Here is a 19,021-nt window from a genome sequence, read left to right as displayed (position 1 = left end):
TCTGTTTTGCCCTGTTCTTCTTGCTGACATCTTTTTTCCTGTTGACGTGACTCGTGGTTGACCCTCCAGGCTCCCTCTCCCCGTTGTTTTTTTTTTTGTGAATATTAGATTGTTCTTCACGGTTATGTTTAAATATGTTTAAACTTTCCCCTGCAGTGTTTTATTCAGTGGTAAATAACAACACGCTGTCTTTCTTCCTATTTAAAAGGCTCTTTTCAATTTCCTCTCCAACTCATTCTACTTCAAAAAAATATTCAATCTCTTGTAATTCTTCATCACGATGTGCTCCACTATTCAAATTCATTCCACCCCTCCTCTATCGTTCTTAAACGGCTCGCTAACTTGAAAATCACAATAAACCCAATTTGTTATAAATGTTCGTGTTTCATTTATCATCCACTTTCTAAACTCCCCCCTTGCTCCTCCCCTCCAAATCTCCCCCCTTGCCCCTCCCCTCCTAAACTCCCCCCTTGCCCCTCCCCTCCTAAACGCCCCCCTAACCTCTCCCCTTCAAAACTCCCCCCCCCCAACCCCTCCCCTTCAAATCTCCCCACCTACCATCCCTCTCCAATTCTCCACCCTCCCACCCCCTTCTCAAAGCTGTCTCCTCCCGACTTCATCTCCCTTCTATCTCATACCTCCACCTCACCCAACCTTCTACTTTCCTCTGCCAGCCCTCAAAGAACCCCTCACTGTGCCTCATCCCATCACCATCAAACCTTTCGTCCTCATCCTTCCCTTTCTTGTAACTCTTCTGTAATCTCTGACACACTATTAACTGCTCTTCCTACCTCCCCCACCCATCCTTCATCTGCTCCGACCCCACCCCTCCCCTCTCCTGCACCCGATGCTCCCCCTCTCTCCCCATAAACGATATGGACCTCAAACATCCGAGGCCTTCGCTCAAACCTGATTGATCTCTCCATTCAGGTTGCTTCTGACAATCCAGACTTGATCTGCTTAACAGAAACTTTCCTCCTTCAAGATGTCTCTGATTCCTTAATATCTCTTCTTGGTTACTCCCTCCTCCGGTATGATAGACCTGAGCCTCATCCTGGTGGTGGGGTTGCTATCTTTATCAAAACCTCTCTTCCTCACTCTCCTTGCACTGCCCTCTCTTCACCCCACCCCCAGGAGTACCTCTGGCTACGGCTTCCTCTCCGCTCTCACCTTTTGTTCATATGTGTTCTGTACCGTCCTACATACAGTGATGACTCCATTTACATGTCGCTGTCTGACAACATGGACCAATTTCTATCAACTCATCCCAACTCTCTCTTCCTCATATGTGGTGACTTCAACTGTCATCATGCCAGCTGGCTGGGTGTGGGTTCCTCTCTCACCAGCCATGGCATCTCAGCAAAGGACCTCTGTGACTCATTGGGACTGACACAATCTGTCAATTTCCCGACCCAGATCTCAGTCAATGGAGTATCTTCTCTTCTAGACTTGGTTATGACAAACTTCCCTGCAAATGTCTGCTGCTCTTCTTCTACTCCAATCGGTTCTTCTGATCATGTGCTTGTTAAAGTGGACATCTCTCTGGCCATTCTCAGAGAGCCTCCTCAGCGTCGACGAGTCTGGCATTTCACTCAGGCCGACTGGCACGGGCTGCAAGCAGCCATCAATCATCTGGACTGGTCTCCCATCTCTGCTGCCTCTGACATCAATTCTTCCTGGGAATTCTTCCAAAGCAAACTGCTCTCTCTCATGCACAGATTTATCCCATCTCCTCTTCAGTTGTCTTACCCTTCCTCCCATCCATGGTACACTGAATCTTGTGGTGAGGCAGTTGCCCTGAAACAACTTGCCTTTGCCTCTTGGAAGGCAAATCCAACTGAAGTTCGGAAAAAGTGTGTGTCTACCCTCAGGAGTGCCAGAAAGCACTCTCTCTCCACACTCAAGAATGAACTCTCAAACCTGTCTCCTTCCTCCAAATCCTGGTGGCGTCTGGTCAAATCCGTTTCTGGTGTTTGTTCCCCCTCCATCCCCTCTGTACAAGAAAGGGAAGCTGTCTCAACAATGGGTGGAGGTCCTCAATGCCAAACAGGAAATCAGAGCTGTCTCCCTCGACATATCACGTGCCTTCGATACGGTCTGGCATCCAGCTCTGCTCATCAAACTCTCCTCCTATGGTATCCATGGAAATCTCCATGCATGGCTTGCGGACTTGCTTTCCTGTCGTAGTCAACGTGTGGCCCTGAATGGATTTCTCTCATCTTCCCTTCCTGTTCTGGTTGGAGTTCCCCAAGGGAGTGTTCTGGGCCCTGTGCTTTTTCTGGTCTTCATCAATGATCTCTCCGACTCTCTGGAAAATCCTCTATATCTCTTTGCTGATGACTCCACTCTCTGCCGCTCCATTCCTCATCCCTCAGATCGGCAGCCTGCAGCCTGCAGCCTCCTCACTCTCTGCAGACCTGGACAAAATCAGACTGGTCAAACAAGTGAACAAGTGAAACATGTCTTTCAATCCTGACAAATCTCACACTCTTACTTTGTCTCTCTGAAAAGACCGACTGGAAAACCCTCCCATCTACTTTCTCAACAATCCTCTCCAAGAAGTTCTGTCGCTCAAGATTTTGGGTCTCACTATCTGCCATGATCTTTCTTGGGAAAACCACATTGCCAAGCTGGCCTCCAAAGCCAGTCGCCGACTGGGCATCCTCCGTCGTGCGAAGTCCTTCCTTGGCACACCTGAGCTCTTCACCACATACAAGGCTTTCATCCGCAGCTCAATGGAATACTGTTCCCCCCTCTGGGCCGGTGCTCCAGCCTCACACCTAGCTCGGCTTCAGGCTGTTGATACCAAAGCTTTCAGAATCATTGGAATCTCCTGCGATGAAGCTAACTCCGAGGGCCTTTCACTCACTCACCGCAGGCAGGTTGGTGGTCTTTCTGTCTTCTACTGACTCCTCTCCGGCCTTGCTCCCCCAGCTCTCTCTCTGCTCTGTCCCCCAAATATTCCTTCAGGTCGCACAAGATCTGCCAGCAACCCTCTTATGGTTAAACTGCCAAAATCTAGGCTCTCTGCTCACCTTCACTCTTCCATTCCCCTTTTTCCCCACCTCTGGAACAAACTCCCCTACTCCCCTACTCCCTTCAATCCCACTCCTCCCTCCAGGTCTTTAAAACAGCTGTTCACCACCATCTCTTATCTTCCACCATCCAAAACCTTGATCTTTTCTACCCCTGCTAATTCACCCCAGATACACTTTTTCGAAATTCCAACTTCTTTCCTGGAAGTCCTTGCAGTGTCCATATGTTTTATACCTCTGCCACCTCCCCCCAAGTCCTCTCCCTCCCACAGTTCTCTCGATGTCCCTGCTCTCAAATGTTGTGTTTGTGTCCTTCCCCCTCTCCCCATCTTGTCTACCGCTCCCCTTATTTTGTGTTTTATGTGTCGGTTTGTGTCGGTTTGACTTTTTGTGTGATTAATGTTGGCTCTTTCACGAGCCTCGATCTTGTCGACAAAAAAAAAAAAAAGGCCCAAAATACCCTGAAGAGCACGATGACACAAAATACCCGAAAGTCCCTCAAATACCCTAAAGACCCAGAATAACTAAGCTCTGTCACTCACGCTTTTGGGTCTCACTATCTGCCATGATATTTCCTGGGAAAACCACATGTGCAAGCTGGCCTCCAAAGCCAATTGCCGACTGGGCATCCTCCATCATGGGAAGCCCTTTCTGGGCACTTCTGAGATCCTCACCACATACAAAGCTTTCATCCACAGCTCAATTGAATGCTGCTCTCCCCTATGGCCTGGTGCTCCTGCCACACACCTTGCTCAGCTTCACGCTGTTGAATCCAAGGCTTTCAGAATCATTGGTATCTCCTGCGATGAAGCTGATTCTGAGGGCCTTTCATTTGCTCACCGCAGGCAGGTTGGTGGTCTTTCTGTCCTCTACCTACTCCTCTCCGTCTTACCTTCCCCTGTTCTGTCTGTGCTCTGTCCCCCAAATATTCCTTCAGGACACATAAGATCTGCCAGAAACCCTCTTCTGGTGAAACTACCAAAATCAAAACTCGCTGCTCACCTTCACTCTTTCATTCCTCTTTTCTCCCGCCTCTGGAACAAACTCCCACACTCTCTTCCATCCCTCTCCCTCCTCCAGGTCTTTAAAACAGCTGTTCACCACCATCTCTTATCTTCCCCTATCCAAAACCTTGGTCTTTTCTACCCCCGTTAAAACACCCCGAATCCACCTCTTTCGATCTCCGACTTCCTTGCTGAAATTCCTAGTAGTGTTCATTTGCTTTATACCGTGTACCCCCCCCCCCCCCCTCCCGAACACCCTCCCTTCCACAGATATACTAAGGTCCCTGTTCTCTGCTGTTGTTTTGCTTGCATGCTTTCCTCTATCTCTCCCCCTCTTGTCACCTGCTCCTTTTACTGTATGTTTCATGTGTCCATGCATCTTTAATGTGTTAGCTCTTACACGAGCCTCGACTCTGTATACAAAAAAAATGGCTTTGAGGAACCAAAAGACTCCAAAGATCCAATGCCCTATTTGCCCCCGTTATACTCCGTAATTGGGTACACTCAGTGTCCACAAACAGATATAATAGGAAGTGGTACACTCAGTGCCCACAGACAGATATAATAGGAAGTGATACACTCAGTGCCCACAGACAGATATATTCCAGTTTTTTTTCCTGCGAGTTTGTTTCTGTATCCATCTTTTCCACTCTGCATGTCTTCTCCTACCCCTCATTCTTCCCCACATCCCTCTATTTTGGAGAAGTTAACATCCTTCGTTTGTGAAGTTTTTCTCTCAGTCTCCCTCTATTTTGTCCCTCAACCCTGCTGTTGCTGTGTTTCCCAACTCCTCTCTTTCTACTGTTCCCCCCCTATTTTTTTGGTCCATCATCCCTGCAACTTCCCCTCTCCCCCAACCCCCCCATCCCATCCACACCCCAGTCAACCTCTTTCCACTGTCCCTTCTCTTTCAAGTTTCGTTCTTTCACGTTGTGATCCATTTTATGTTCTAGCTCCTCCATCGGCCTCAACTTGTATAAAAACCAATGATCTGATAACGATAATAAGGACATCAGTGTTGAGCCCCCAACCCATGCAGGTAGTATGTGCCTTAATCAAATTAAACTAGAGCAATGCGACTGCGTCACCAATATGCCTCCGCGTAATCCCTGCCCGTGACAACGGGTAGATTCCATCGGTGACTCTCCTAAAAATAAAGCAAGTTTGATTTAAATTCCTTCAGCTGTTCTCAAGTGCAGTCAACCCTCGTTAATCTGACCCCGTTTAATCCGGAAACCTCCCTATCTGACCAAAATATTCATGGAGCAGATTTCTGCCATTCATTTTATCCCCCTAATCCACAAAATCGTTTATCCGACTATCTCGCTAATCTGACATTGGGTGCTGGGAACAAAGTAGTCCAGATTAATGAGGGCTGACTGCATCACATTTGTACCTGACATGACAGGTTTCGCATCGATCGTTGAAGCGGTTTTGGAGAAGGGTTTTTTAAAATATCAGCTTTCAAGCGAATATGGCTGCCAAACCACGTAACATATGACATCAAAAGGTACATTCTGCATATGTATCGGTAGCGGATCATGTTTGTCAAGTTTCGTGTTGATCAGATAAGGTACGTTTTTCTATCCAAGATGGCTGCCAAACCATGTTACCTATGACATTATTATTTTCAAACTATATGCAGCAATGGTGTTGGATTACATTTGTAAAGTTTCACATCGATAGGGTAAGCTGTTTCTGAGATATAATTATTTAATATTTTCCTTCAATCCAATATGGCTGCCAAACCATGTGACCTTTGATGTCATAAATGTAATATTTCAATACAAATGGGTCATTGATAAAATGTGCATACAATTTCAGATTTTTAGGATGAGGCACTTGATTAAACATTTATGGCTGGTATGCCACTTCACCGATGATATCATCATTGTTCTATTTTTTTTTTACCCCCATTGGGAGGCCAAAGTGCCAAGTTTCAAATTTTTCTATTCAGCTGTTTCCGAGAAATAAGATTTTAATTATTTGTGTTCAATCCAAGATGGCTGCCCTACCACGTGACCTATGACCTCACAATTATAAAAAATATTCTACATGGGTATTGATCCTACCCTAAAAGTTTCGTCTCAATCGGACATGTGGTTGATGAGAAAAAAAATTGGACCGCGGGTCCTGAAGGTGATCAAGCAAGATCTTGATCTTGTGTCCTAGATCAAGAGCAACAGTCACTCAAACCCCCCACAGACCCACTCAGGCCCTGATAATTTTAATGCCGTGAACAAAGTTTGGTACATCATGGGTGATGAAGGTGGTCATCAAGTTTCATTGAAACAGTGTGTGTAGTTTCGGAGAAGAAAGCAAATACCTATTTTGGTGGGTCAAACACCCCCACGCCCCATAATCCCCCTTTATGAGTGCAGACTTTGATGCGGTCAATACACCTTTGTTAGGCATCAGATATGAAGCTTGTGGCCAAGTTTCATCAAAATAGTGTGTGTAGTTTCAGAGAAGGGAGCAAATACCTATTTTGGCATGGTTAAACTCCCCCCCCCCCCCCCCCCAATACTTATTTTGGGGGTTAAACCCGCCCTCCCCCGTAAACCCATGTAATGAGCGCAGATTTTGATGCACCTTCGTTAAGCATCAGATATTTAGCTTGTTGACAAGTTTTATCAAAATCATGTGTTTGGTTCAAGCGATAACGACTGAAGTGTTTACGGACTCATTCACTCACTCACTCACTGGCTGACTGACTTACCTACGGACACTGCTTCATTGCATAAGCTCACCGGTCTAAAGTCCAGGCGAGCTAACGAGCTTTAGCGCGTATGGAATGACGGACGGATGGACAACCCGAAAACATTATGCCTCCTGCCACCTTCGGGGGCGGAGTCATAAAAATGGAAATGCATCTGTAATTTGTGGTATCGTTGCAAAACTCTTGAACATGCAAACAGTGCAACACCTCAAGACTCCATGAGCTATTCTGCAACATCTGGAACAACGAAACCATTCCTCAATAGTAGCGTCAGGGAATAATACTTTACTTCTAAAAACAGAAAGGAACACAATTAAAATGCAGTGGCTATGGACAAATACAGTAACTCTCTTCTCTGTTGTAGCAAAGGGCTTTGCCTGGATACTTCTCAGTCACATTGAGGTTGCCATAGTCACAAATTGCGGACCTGTTCTTTGCAATGAGCCATGTCTCAATTTTTTCTGTGCAGCGCTTTCAGAGATATAGAGGTGCAAAGTTTTTCAGTTTTTCCAAGATGGCGCCCGTACCACGTGACCAATGACGTCATAATTATTTTTAAAATTCTACAGGTGGAGTTGCACCTCTGGTGAAAAGTTTCTGTCAGTCGGACCAACGGTTGCAGAGAAAATCATTTATTCTGTGCGGACAAACAAAGAAACGGACAGACAAACAGACTCAAATGCAATGCCCTCTCCTCTGGTGAGGGTAACAATGGCTGGCACTGTGGGTAAGCCTTGGAAGTCACAGCATTTTCACTGATTTTGTCAATGCTGATGATGTCGTTTCAATGGCACAAAGTAGGGACATCAGCCATGCAAGCTTTTCAAAAGCATGTTTCCTCCATTGGCTTGCATATGAACTGAAATAAAGACAAAAATTCAGTCATTTGGACATGGTTTTGGCCTCTCCTCCCATCCCACGAAGCAATGAGCACTCTGTGTAGACAGTGGCAGAATATGAATGCATGGAATGAAGGTCATCTTCCTCTGTTGACAGCATGCCCGAAGTATGACTTACTCAAACCACTTTGATCTAGAAATCCCCTGTCAATCAACATTTGAAATTAGCTCTGTACAGGGCATTGATCACACCGATATTTCAGCTATGATTCCGAGACCTGGACCCGTATAGCAACGAGCAGTTCTTATATCAACGGATTCAATTTGAAAGCCACAATAGATATACTGGGGACATTGTAGCAGGAGCATGTGACAAATGAGGTTTGTAGAATCTCTCAGCACACACTTGGTTTCTGTTGTCAACTATGACCAACTTCAATAGCTTGGACACCTTTGCCTTTACCAAGGGAGAAATGCAGCATCACTTTGTTCACAAACACCTCTACTGACTGGAAGCAACCATGAGGTAGACTGCATCAGATGAAAAGATACGCTTACTCCTCTCCTGCTGCGCTTTGGTTCAACTTGGGTTGAGGCTCTAAAAGCAGCACAAGACAGGCCAACATGTAGATTTCTCATAAATGCAGCTATGCTGTGGCAGCTGTATGCCAGATAATAATAATAATCAACACATCATTAGTCTTTTATTGGCATTTAGAACCTGACCCGTCACTTGTAACAATATGTGACTGCTGGAAACTACATAGAAAAGAATGAACATCTGCGATGAGGAACATTCATTCTTGGTTGGGGGGTGAGTGTTTGTAGGGGGAGGAAGGGAAGGACTAGCTCTTCCACGAGCCTCATTCATGTATACAAAAAAAAAAGTGGTTACTTCCCTGTCTGATTCGGATGTACCATAGTCTGTTGCAGAGCATCGGTGTTGCCGAAGCAGTTTCTTGGCAAGGGTTATACTGGGTGGTTTTCCATTGCTTTCCCAGCAGCAGTTAGGGCAATAATTTGGAATTTGGCCAGCGTGCCGGCGATAGCTCACCTAATCTTCTGGAAGGACACTGTGGAATCTTTAATATCGACCAACTAAATTCCAGCAGACGAGATGTCCATTTTAATGTCCATCCGAGGGATGGCACACATATTGATGAATAACCCTGCCTGTAAAACACCAGGATGACACCGTTTATAGCTGAGCTGACATTCTAACCCAGGCTCTAAGTGAGGTCTAAGTTCTAAATTCTCAGCCCTCCTGCCAGCCCTACCTCCCCTTGGGACCAACATTTAAAATATGTTTATCCACTTCATAGTGTATCAGAAAGTCACCAGACTTCCTATGTAGGGGTGGCACAGATGCACCATAGCTTTAATCAAACACAAATCCTCAAAAGCAATCTACCAAGATACAAACTTATAACACTGCAATAGACTGCAAAAATATTTTATGGGCCACTGCACACCCCTGTTGTCTCTCTAATTTTTGCAACTCAAAGTTACAAGGGGGAGGAGGGATGGAGAATCAGAAGATTGACAGTGGGTATGAGTAGGCATGAGGTCAGTCAGCAGAAAATAATTATTCCCTGTAGCTTTCAGGTTTTTGGTCCTTTACTCCCTTCTTCCCCAAAGGTATGCAAAACATGGAAGTTCTATGGATGTCCACTGCATGACACAAAAGTGATTGAGGAGGTGCCTTGTAATTTAGTCAACGACAGACATACAAAATCGTATATGAACTTGGATAACAAGTTGTTGATAACAGTTGTTGAGATGAAATTTTAAGCCGATGACTCGAAGACAGATGTGCTGATGGGTTCTTTCTTGAAAATAAAACATTCAACCTAAATCTTCAACCTAAATTGCCTATAAAAATGTAATATCACAAACACAACAAATACATTTGTGCAATATAATTGTTTGTATTATGATTGGTGTAAAGCATGACAACACAGCAACTCAGGTACAGTCATTAGCCTCAGTTAAAATAAGCCCGTTCCTCAGTATCGATGCTTGGTGAGGCGAGCGCAGCGAGCCGAGCCAAGCTAGTATATATATATATATATGTGTGTGTGTGTGTGTGTATGTGTGTATGTATGTATGTATGTATGTATGTTGTTCGTATGTATGTATGTTGTTCGTATGTATGTATGTTGTTCGTATGTATGTATGTTGTTCGTATGTATGTTGTTCGTTCGATATATCTGTGCAGCGTCTGTCCTGTGTTGTCACTGAACTACTTTCTCAAACTTTTGTGAAATCGTACCAAACTTCTGGAATGCACATATCTCTCCCGTCGGTATGTCCTAAGGGTATTCTTTTTGAAAAAATTTCCAATTCTTTTTTTTTTTTTGGGGAATTTATTTGGGAATTTTTTTTTTTTCAACTTCAATTGTTTATAAAATGTGATATCACGTATATTACAAATACATTTGTGCAAAATAATTGTTTGAATTATGATTGGTTTAAACCATGACAAAACGGCAACTCGGGTACAGTCATTTATCTATATATCGACACATCTGGGCAGTTTTTTTTCTTCTTTTTTTTTGTATACAAGGTCGAGGCTCGTGTAAGAGCTAAAAGTGTCTGTGTTCTGTGTGTCTGTGTACTGTGTTGTGTTCTGTGTTGTGAACACAGTGTCTGTGTTCTCACTTAACGACTCCCTCAAACTTTTGTTTCCGTGGTTGTGAAGTGTTTTGAAAGAACGTTGTGGTGGTGAGGTGTTTTTAAATCACATGGTGGTGAGGTGTTTTTAAATCACATGATGGTGAGGTGTTTTGAATTAATTGGTGGTGAGGTATTTATAATTACGTGGTGGTGAGGTGTTTTTTATTTCGTGGCTGTGAGGTGTTTTTATTACGTGTTTTATGGCTGTGAGGTGTTTTTATTACGTGTTTTATGGCTGTGAGGTGTTTTTACTTTCGTGGTGGTGAGGTGTTTTTATTACGTGTTTTATGGCTGTGAGGTGTTTTTAATTTCGTGGTGGTGAGGTGTTTTTATTACGTGTTTTATGGCTGTGAGGTGTTTTTATTACGTGTTTTTGTGAGGTGTTTTTATTTTTGTGGTGGTGAGGTGTTTTTATTACGTGTTTTATGGCTGTGAGGTGTTTTTATTATGTGTTTTATGGCTGTGAGGTGCTTTTATTACGTGTTTTATGGCTGTGAGGTGTTTTTAATTTCGTGGTGGTGAGGTGTTTTTATTACGTGTTTTATGGCTGTGAGGTGTTTTTATTACGTGTTTGATGGCTGTGAGGTGTTTTCAATTTCGTGGTGGTGAGGTGTTTTTATTACGTGTTTTATGGCTGTGAGGTGTTTTAAATTACTTGGTGGTGAGGTATTTTGAATTACTTGGTGGTGAGGTGTTTTGAATTACGTGTTGCTGAGGTGTAATCGTCCCAAACTTCCAGTCTGCACCTACCCCTCCCCATATGTATGTGCAGAGGGGTTCTTTCTTGAAAAAAAAACATTCAACCTAAATCTTCAACCTAAATTGCCTATAAAAATGTAATATCACAAACACAACAAATACATTTGTGCAAAGTAATTGTTTGTATTATGATTGGTGAAAATCATGACAACACAGCAACTCAGGTACAGTCATTAGCCTCAGCATACATACATACACACAGCGTGACCCAGAAATATGGTTATTTTTTTGTATTTTAAAACAAATTCTTACAAGAAAGTGAAGCACATAACATGCCATTTATTTGTGGAAAAGAACATCTAGGAGATGTGCACCATTTTGTCTGACAGATGGTGCAAGGTGCAACCTCCCACACCACCAGAGTGTCCATGACAACTGTAAGGGCGCTCTTTCCAAAGCATGTCATTTCCAGAAACAGCGATATTCCATGGCTGTGGTCATATCTACAGGACAAAGTGTATGTTAACTGTCCACGAACTCTTCATGAACTTAAGGAAAACATCAGACGTGAAATCAATGATATTGATGTGGCCATGTTGCAGAACGTCATGAATAATTGGCGTCCAAGATTGGAGGAATGTGTCAGACAAAATGGTGCGCATCTCCTTGATGTTCTTTTCCACAAATAAATGGCATGTTATTTACTTCACTTTCTTGTAAGAATTTGTTTTGAAACACAAATTTGTATTACCTTTACACAAGTGTTAAAAATAACCATATTTCTGTCTCACCCTGTATATACACACATACACAGTCATGGTCAAAAATATTGGCACCCTTGCACTTTTTTCAAACAATACACCATTTCTTCCAGAAAATTGTTGAGCTAAAAAATATTTTGGTATCCACAAATGTATTTCTTTGGTTTGCAGTGGAACAAAACAAAAAAACCTGAAAAAATTACTAAATCGTAGCCGATTCCACACAGAAACCCAAAAATGGCCCGGACAATATTATTTGCACCTTTTAGAAGTTGTTAGAAATACTTAGATTTCAGGCAGGTGATTCTCCTTTACTTTGGAATTGAACTCACCTGTGGTGCGTTGCAGGTGCCTGCAATATAAAAATCACTCATTCAACCAGTTTGAATAGAGAAAAGGAGTCATTCTGCTGTTTTGTGTCACTGTGTGTACCGCAATGAGCACGGAGAAAAGAAAGAAAACCAGCGAATTGTCTGAGGAGGTCAGACACAAGATTGTAGCCAAGCATGGACAATCTCAAGGCTGCAACTCCATCTCCAGAAACCTTGATGTTCCTGTGTCCACCGTACGCAATGTTATCAGTAAGTTTAAGGCCCATGGCACTGCAGCCAGCCTCCCTGGAAATGGCCGCAAGAGAAAACTTGATAGAAGATTGCAGTGAAGGATTGTTCGAATGGTGGAGAAAGCACTTCGATCAACTGCCTAACAGATTCAAGCTGAACTTCAGACACAAGGTACGACAGTTTCGTTTTCCAAAACACACCTGAACAAGCCACAATCCTTCTGGGAGAATGTTCTGTGGACAGATGAGACCAAATTAGAGCGTTTTGTTGAAGCACATCATCTCTATGTTTACAGAAAACAAAATGAAACCTTCAAAGACAAGAACACCTTCCCTCCAGTCAAACATGGAGGAGGTTCAGTGTTGTTTTGGGGTCGCTGTGCTGCCTTTGACTCTGGGTGCCTTGAATGTGTGTATGGCATCATGAATCAGGAGATTACCAAGGCATTTTGGAGCGCAATGTTCAACCCAGTGAGTGTCAAAAAGCTTGGTCTCCGTCAAAGGTCATGGGTCTTGCAGCAGGACAATGACCCCAAACACACTTCAAAAAGCACCCAGGAATGGTTCAAGACAAAACGCTGGACTGTTCTGAAGTGACCAGCAATGAGTCCAGATCTAAATCCCATCGAACACCTGTGGGGAGATCTGAAAACAGCAATTGGGAGAAAGCACCCTTCAAATCTGGGAGAACTGGAGCAGTTTGCACAAGAAGAGTGGGACAAACTGCCAGTAGAGAGGTGCAGGAAGCTCATTCATGGCTATAGGAAGCACTTAACTGCAGTTATTTTTGTCCAAAGTCTGTGCTACCAAATATTAAGTCAAGGGTGTCAATAATTTTGTCAATGCCATTTCTTTTTATTTTCTGATTTAAAAGGATATATTAAGTTCTGAATCAAAAACAAAGGTTCTGTAATATTAACAGTGAAAAAAATAATTGTGAAGACCAAATACTTTTATCAATTTCAACTTATTTTTCGAGTAAATTTGGGAGTTATTTGAAAAAAGTGCAAGGGCGCCAATATTTTTGGCCATGACTGTATGTATATAGAGAGAATGAATGAATGAATGAATGATCGTTTTAAGGCCATTTTCCCCGCTAGAGCGGGGGTTAGTCTTGCGGGCCCCATGACAATCATGGTTCCCTGTTTGAGGCAATGTTTTTATGGCCGGATGCCCTTCCTGACGCCAACCCTTGGTCACGCTCTTACGATGCGCAGGGATACGGTGTACCTATTCTAAATCGGGGTACACACCGTGATCATTCATCCCAGCAAGCTGGTACTCAATTTGCCGACCTCGGAAGGATGACAGGCTGAGTCAACCCCCCTGGCGTTAATTCAGCGATCGACCGGGATTCGAACCCAGGATCCCAAGCCGGCACCGTAACCGCTAAGCCAACACCAGGCTAAGTTGAGATAACCCCTGTTGATTGAGATAAATTGAGATAAATTCCTAAATTGAGATAAATTGAGATAATTTGAGATTGAGATAAGATGTATATAGAGAGAGAGATCGAGATATTATTAAGATAAAGAACAAATTGATTGTAGCTTAGGTTTTGCATATTGAATTTTAAAAAATTAACGACTTTCTGAATACTGTCACGTTTCTATACTTTTAATTATTTGCTACCTTTCTTTCTCACATGTCTTCTCTCCCTCCCCCATTGCACTAAATCCTTTTTTCCCCTCCCTGCCCAACCTGTTTCTTGTCTAACCTCCACAGCAGAAGGAGCGGCAGCTTCTCCCTCTGGCCCGACGTCAAGTTCTGGTGCCTCTGCTGTCACTAACAGCTCATGATCCGAAAAGGACGACAGGGTGTGGGAATATATGGGTGCAGTCACAGGATCAATGTGAATGGTACACAGGAAAGAGAATGCATAGGGAAAGGGCTATGGTTGCTGGCATCTACCATAGTGATGTACGATATTTGGTTATCTCAATCGAAAAGTTTGAGGAGATTTAAATTCAAAACCTCCCCATCCTGTGAGGCCTCCACATGTGAAGTTGATTCTCCATTCTCAGCCCCTCCTAACCCTAACTCTCCTTGCACAGAGAAGAGTTTGAGAGGGAATTCAACAGAATAAGTATGTTTTTTTAATTTAGTACGGTTTGAATCACCTGTTTAAAGTTTTAAATCGGAAATATTTGTTTTCTGACCTGAGACCAGTTCATCAGTTGTAAGTCGGTGGAAACAACCTGAAAAATGACCAGTTAATCTGAAGATGGTCAAAGAGCTGTCCATTCAAAGATTATTTTGCTTTTCCGTTGATCAACCAGCATCCGCAGCCCTTAAACTCTTTGACCTCATGTAACCCATTTTGTTTTAATCCTGTTTTATAAGATGCTGCTGGACTTATGACCGGGCCTGGAAATGTAACAGCTCAACAGATAAGCCATGAAGGTTAGCAGGTGAGAGAGGTTAAATACGTTATGAGAGAAGTTGTGGGATGAGGTTTTTCCTTTTCGTCTGTAGTGCCATGGTATAGCTTACTTCCCACCCTTTGTTTCACAAGGGGCGGATTGGCTTTACAACAGACCTCATTTACGAGCCTTCCACCTCCGAGCCCTGAAAACTGAGTGTTGTTTCTTTTTATTTTTGAATTTATTTTGTGGGTGAGATGTGGATTTCAGGTGATGACTTGTTTCACCAATATTTTTCCACATTATATCCCAATGCTCTTCCCATTGCTGTATATAGTGATTTTATTTATGTTGTCTTGCTTCTGCCATGATAACTAATGCAGAGATCGTGAAATGCAGACACAGAGCGAGAGAGCACATTGTAAATACTTCCTATTGTCTGTCTGTCCATCAAGATAAACAACCCATTTTAGCCAATGCTTGTTGCCCTTTTCCCACCTTGCCATCACCCTACCTCGGTCCCAACACTGTCATTACTGACGGACGTCCGTGTTGTCAACTCTGTCTTACCAAACACACTCGTTTCACTTCGGTTTTTACAATTACAGTTTTTTGTAAAACATTTCTCTCCTCATCTCTACAATTGTCTCGACCATTCAAATAAAGCCCTTCTTTTTGGCTCGGTCATCATTCGGCTCACATCCTCCGCAGTATGCTTTGACACTTACTTTTTTCTGTTTATAGCCATTATACATTTCGAACATGCGATAAATTACTTTGCTTCTCTCATCCCAACCAATCTCTCTGTACTCTTCTAAATTTCACTCTGCAAGCGACGCTCCCAAACTCCCCCCTCTTTTTGCCACCTATAAATTTGCATCCTTGCCATTGCACCATTTTGTTTTTCATTTTTATTTGCTGAAACCGGTTTTATTTCTTCCCATCGTGAAGCTCAACTTCATGCAGCTATTTTGTCCCCTTATTCATAATTTGTTTGAGGCCTGACCTTCAGCTGTTGTTTTTCAGCAGTTACGGTAATTTTTTTCATGCTTGGAATTCTAAATAATTATTATAATTATAAAAGCATTTTTTGTAATTTTAAAAGTCAAAATATGTCGCAGACATAGTGTCAGGAGATGGTGTGTGTGTGTGTGTGTGTGTGTGTGTGTGTTCGTGTGTGTGTGTGTCTGCGCGTGTGTCTGCGCGTGTGTGCGTGTGCACAGGTGGTCTTGTGGTTTCTGCATGTGATTGCAACAGTTTTATTGTCTGTGTCAGGGAGGGTTGTGGAAAGGAAGTGGGATTCTCATGGGATATATATAAGCAGGTTAATATTTGCTTGGAAGAAAGGGTTGAATAAGATGAGTGCAGGAGGAAATGTGTGTAGTCAGAATGCCAGTTGTTCGTGTACCTACTGGGTTGAACAATGATTTGACTAAGAATTTGGCAGAAAGGTATTATTTTAAGCAAAGGTGAATGACTGTGGCTTGGTGGTTATAATAATCAGCTGGTGTGCTCCAAACCTTGAAATCTTAATATTATTACTTCAGAGCGACCCAATCGTGGTGCACCCACCTCTTTATGACTGATATAGTATTTTGCTGATGATTATCCCATTATCAGAGAACATGTGGCAATGCATGAGAAAAAGACAAAACAGTTGAGTGAGTTTTCTTTGTATCTATTTCTTTGTTGGACTTGGACTTGCAATGCAACTGTGCCAACTACTGCATTATTCTAGACCACCAGCTACGCTGTTATTGTTGATGATCATTCCTAAATTTGATAGAGTATTTACCAGTAGCCACTGAAACCATCAATCCACATGCCGATATTTATATTGCATTGTAAAATTCCAGCAGTCACCTGGATTCTGGAGAAAATAGAACTTGCTCATGATGTGTTTGAATTTTATTTTCCCAGAGAAGACTTTGGGAAGTCAAGGGGGGTGTAGCATGGAATCTTGGGTCGAGGGAGAGCGAAAGGGGAGAACATGATCTTTTGGGCACTTTGTAAAATGGTGCCGGAGTTTGAGGAATCAAACTTTTTTTTTTTCTGTACAAAACCTAACGTCCCATGTTATTGCTAGTGTAATGTACCATTGGTGAATATAACCCATGTAAAGTTGCTGCCTGTGACCTGCACATCGTAGACTTTTAGCTTAGCATTAAACCCTTTCCACCCAGTCACAAGTATCACAATTCCAACTGGATTCCACAGCTCTGTGGATGACTCAGAATCCGAGTTGGTGTCTATGGGTCAAAATCCTCATTCTGTCCACAGATTTTGACCATATAATACCCCTCCCTCCTCTTGTACATCTAAATAAATCCTACTTCCCTTTAATGGGAATTTGTTGTCTGTGGCCTCTTTGTTCCTGCTTGCCTTGTACATTGACTTGACCTGCAGGTCTGGAAATATAAAGGCTGTTTTATTTTTTACTTCCATGAGTGTCTTTTTTATTTTGCCTGTGTTCAGTCGCTTTGAGAGTTTTTCAAAAAACTTGATCGATCTCCGTTGTTAATTATCACGCACCGAACTTTTTTGTTAATCTTCAGCTTTTGGTTTACATTAAATACATGGTTTAATCCCTTCACATTTTCACATTTGATGTGTTGATAAGCACAGCTGCTCTTTATTGTAATGACTGAATCATGAAAAAAGCATTGTCGCAATCTCTTACTCCAAGAGCTTTGGAACTTTTGATCATGTGTCTGATGCCAAAGGATTTGAGGAGTATTTCTAGATCAGATCAGGTCTCCCGGTGTGTACCCTGGTTAGAATAGGTACTACTTGATGGTGTACTTGATGGTACCACTTGAATAGGACTTCCTGATGGTGCGTAGGCGAGATAGGGGGCACCTCCGGGACACAAAGGTGATCCCGGGGGAGGAGGCTGTTTCACAGCACCACTTGGTTGTCTGCGACATAAGGGTGAAAGGTGCGAAGAGAGCTCGGCGGGTGAAGTACCAACCGAGAATGAAGGTGTGGAGGTTGAAAGAGGTGACAGTAAGGGAGGCATTAAAAGAGAGGCCGAGTAGGGTAGAGGATGATGTGGTTGAGCTTGAACGTGGTTCGATGTCAATGAAAGATAGTCTGTTGGGAGCCGTTGGTGAGGTATGTGGATGGACAAAAGGACCACCGAGGCACAAGTAAACATGGTGGTGGGATGAGGAAGTTGGAAAGAGGATTGACGAGAAGAGGAAGAAGTTCAAGGAGTGGCAGAAGGCGAAGGGTACGGGAGCAGAAAAAGCAGGGCATGAAAGTTATAAGGCAGCCAAGAAGGCTGCAAAGAAAGAGGTAGCAAAGGCGCAGGAGGCATGTAGGAAAATGTTCGGAGAAAGCTTTGATTCGGAAGAGGGTCAGAGAGCGGTATTCAGGATTGCAAAGCAGATAGCGAAAGAGAGGTGTGATGTGATGGGGGTGAGTTGCTTGAAGGATGAAGTGGGACAAATCGTTGTGGACCCAGATGGAATTAAAGGAAGATGGAAAAGATATATGGAAATGCTGTTGAATACAGAGCATGAATGGGATGGCAACATAGAGAGTACATAGAGCATAGAGCAACCGTTTTAGGACCGGCAGAGAAGATAACTGAGAAGGAAGTTGAGGAAGCGATAAAAGCAATGAAGAGTAGAAAAGCGGGAGGGCCGACTGGAGTTGCGGGAGATATGTTGAAGGCAGCAGGAAGTTGGGGTGTGAAGAGAATGACAGAGATCTGTAATCTGGTGGTGAAAGAAGGCCGCATTCCAGTGGATTGGGAACTGAGTACCCTCGCCCCTCTATACAAGGGGAAAGGTGACCCTCTGGAGTGTGGCTCGTACCGAGCGATAAAGTTATTGGAGCATGGAATGAAGGTATTGGAAAGGGTGTTGGAGAGGAGGATAAGGAAGAAGGTGAAGATCGACGAAATGCAGTTTGGATTTATGCCAGGAAGAGGAATGACAGACGCGCTCTTTATTGTGAGGTAGTAGCAGGAGAAGTACATGGAGAAGAGGAAGAAGTTGTTTCTTGGGTTTGTTGATCTGGAGAAAGCATTCGATAGGGTTCCACGCGAAGTATTGACATGGGCATTGAGGAAGTTAGGAGTGGAGGAATGGTTCATCAGAGTAGTGATGGCAATGTACAAAAGAGCACGCACAGCTGTAAGGACGAAGGACGGGAACAGTGGTGAGTTTGAGGTGAAGGTGGGAGTGCATCAGCGGTCGGTACTAAGTCCACTACTATTTGTAGCTGTGATGGACGTGCTGGCTCAGAACATAAAGGAGGGTTTACCGTGGGAGTTGTTGTATGCAGATGATCTGGTGTTGATTGCGGAAAGTATGGATGGACTGAAGGAAAAGATGAACAAGTGGAAGGAATGTAT

At 43.3% G+C, this 19,021-nt stretch overlaps 1 protein-coding gene across 6 annotated transcripts in view; it reads left to right on the top strand.

Moving 5' to 3' along the window:
* LOC137416475 (glycogen synthase kinase-3 beta) overlaps positions 1 to 17,251 on the top strand; it is a 172,198-nt gene extending 154,947 nt beyond the window's left edge. For 4 of the 6 annotated variants that reach the window (XM_068102080.2, XM_068102082.2, XM_068102083.2 and 1 more), the window contains one exon: positions 14,021 to 17,251. In XM_068102080.2, coding sequence (XP_067958181.1) covers positions 14,021 to 14,094 — 74 coding nt within the window. In that variant the 3' untranslated portion in view covers positions 14,095 to 17,251. The remainder of the gene's footprint in view (positions 1 to 14,020) is intronic. The other 2 variants (XM_068102081.2, XM_078779939.1) reach the window with 1 other exon arrangement.
* Positions 17,252 to 19,021: the final 1,770 nt, after the last annotated feature.

The sequence above is a fragment of the Myxine glutinosa genome, chromosome 1 (assembly GCF_964187855.1).
Source record: "Myxine glutinosa chromosome 1, kmMyxGlut1.1, whole genome shotgun sequence".
Taxonomy (NCBI): Eukaryota; Metazoa; Chordata; class Myxini; order Myxiniformes; family Myxinidae; genus Myxine; species Myxine glutinosa.
Note: the sequence above shows the minus strand (reverse complement) of the source record. Positions and strands in the feature narration are given on the sequence as shown.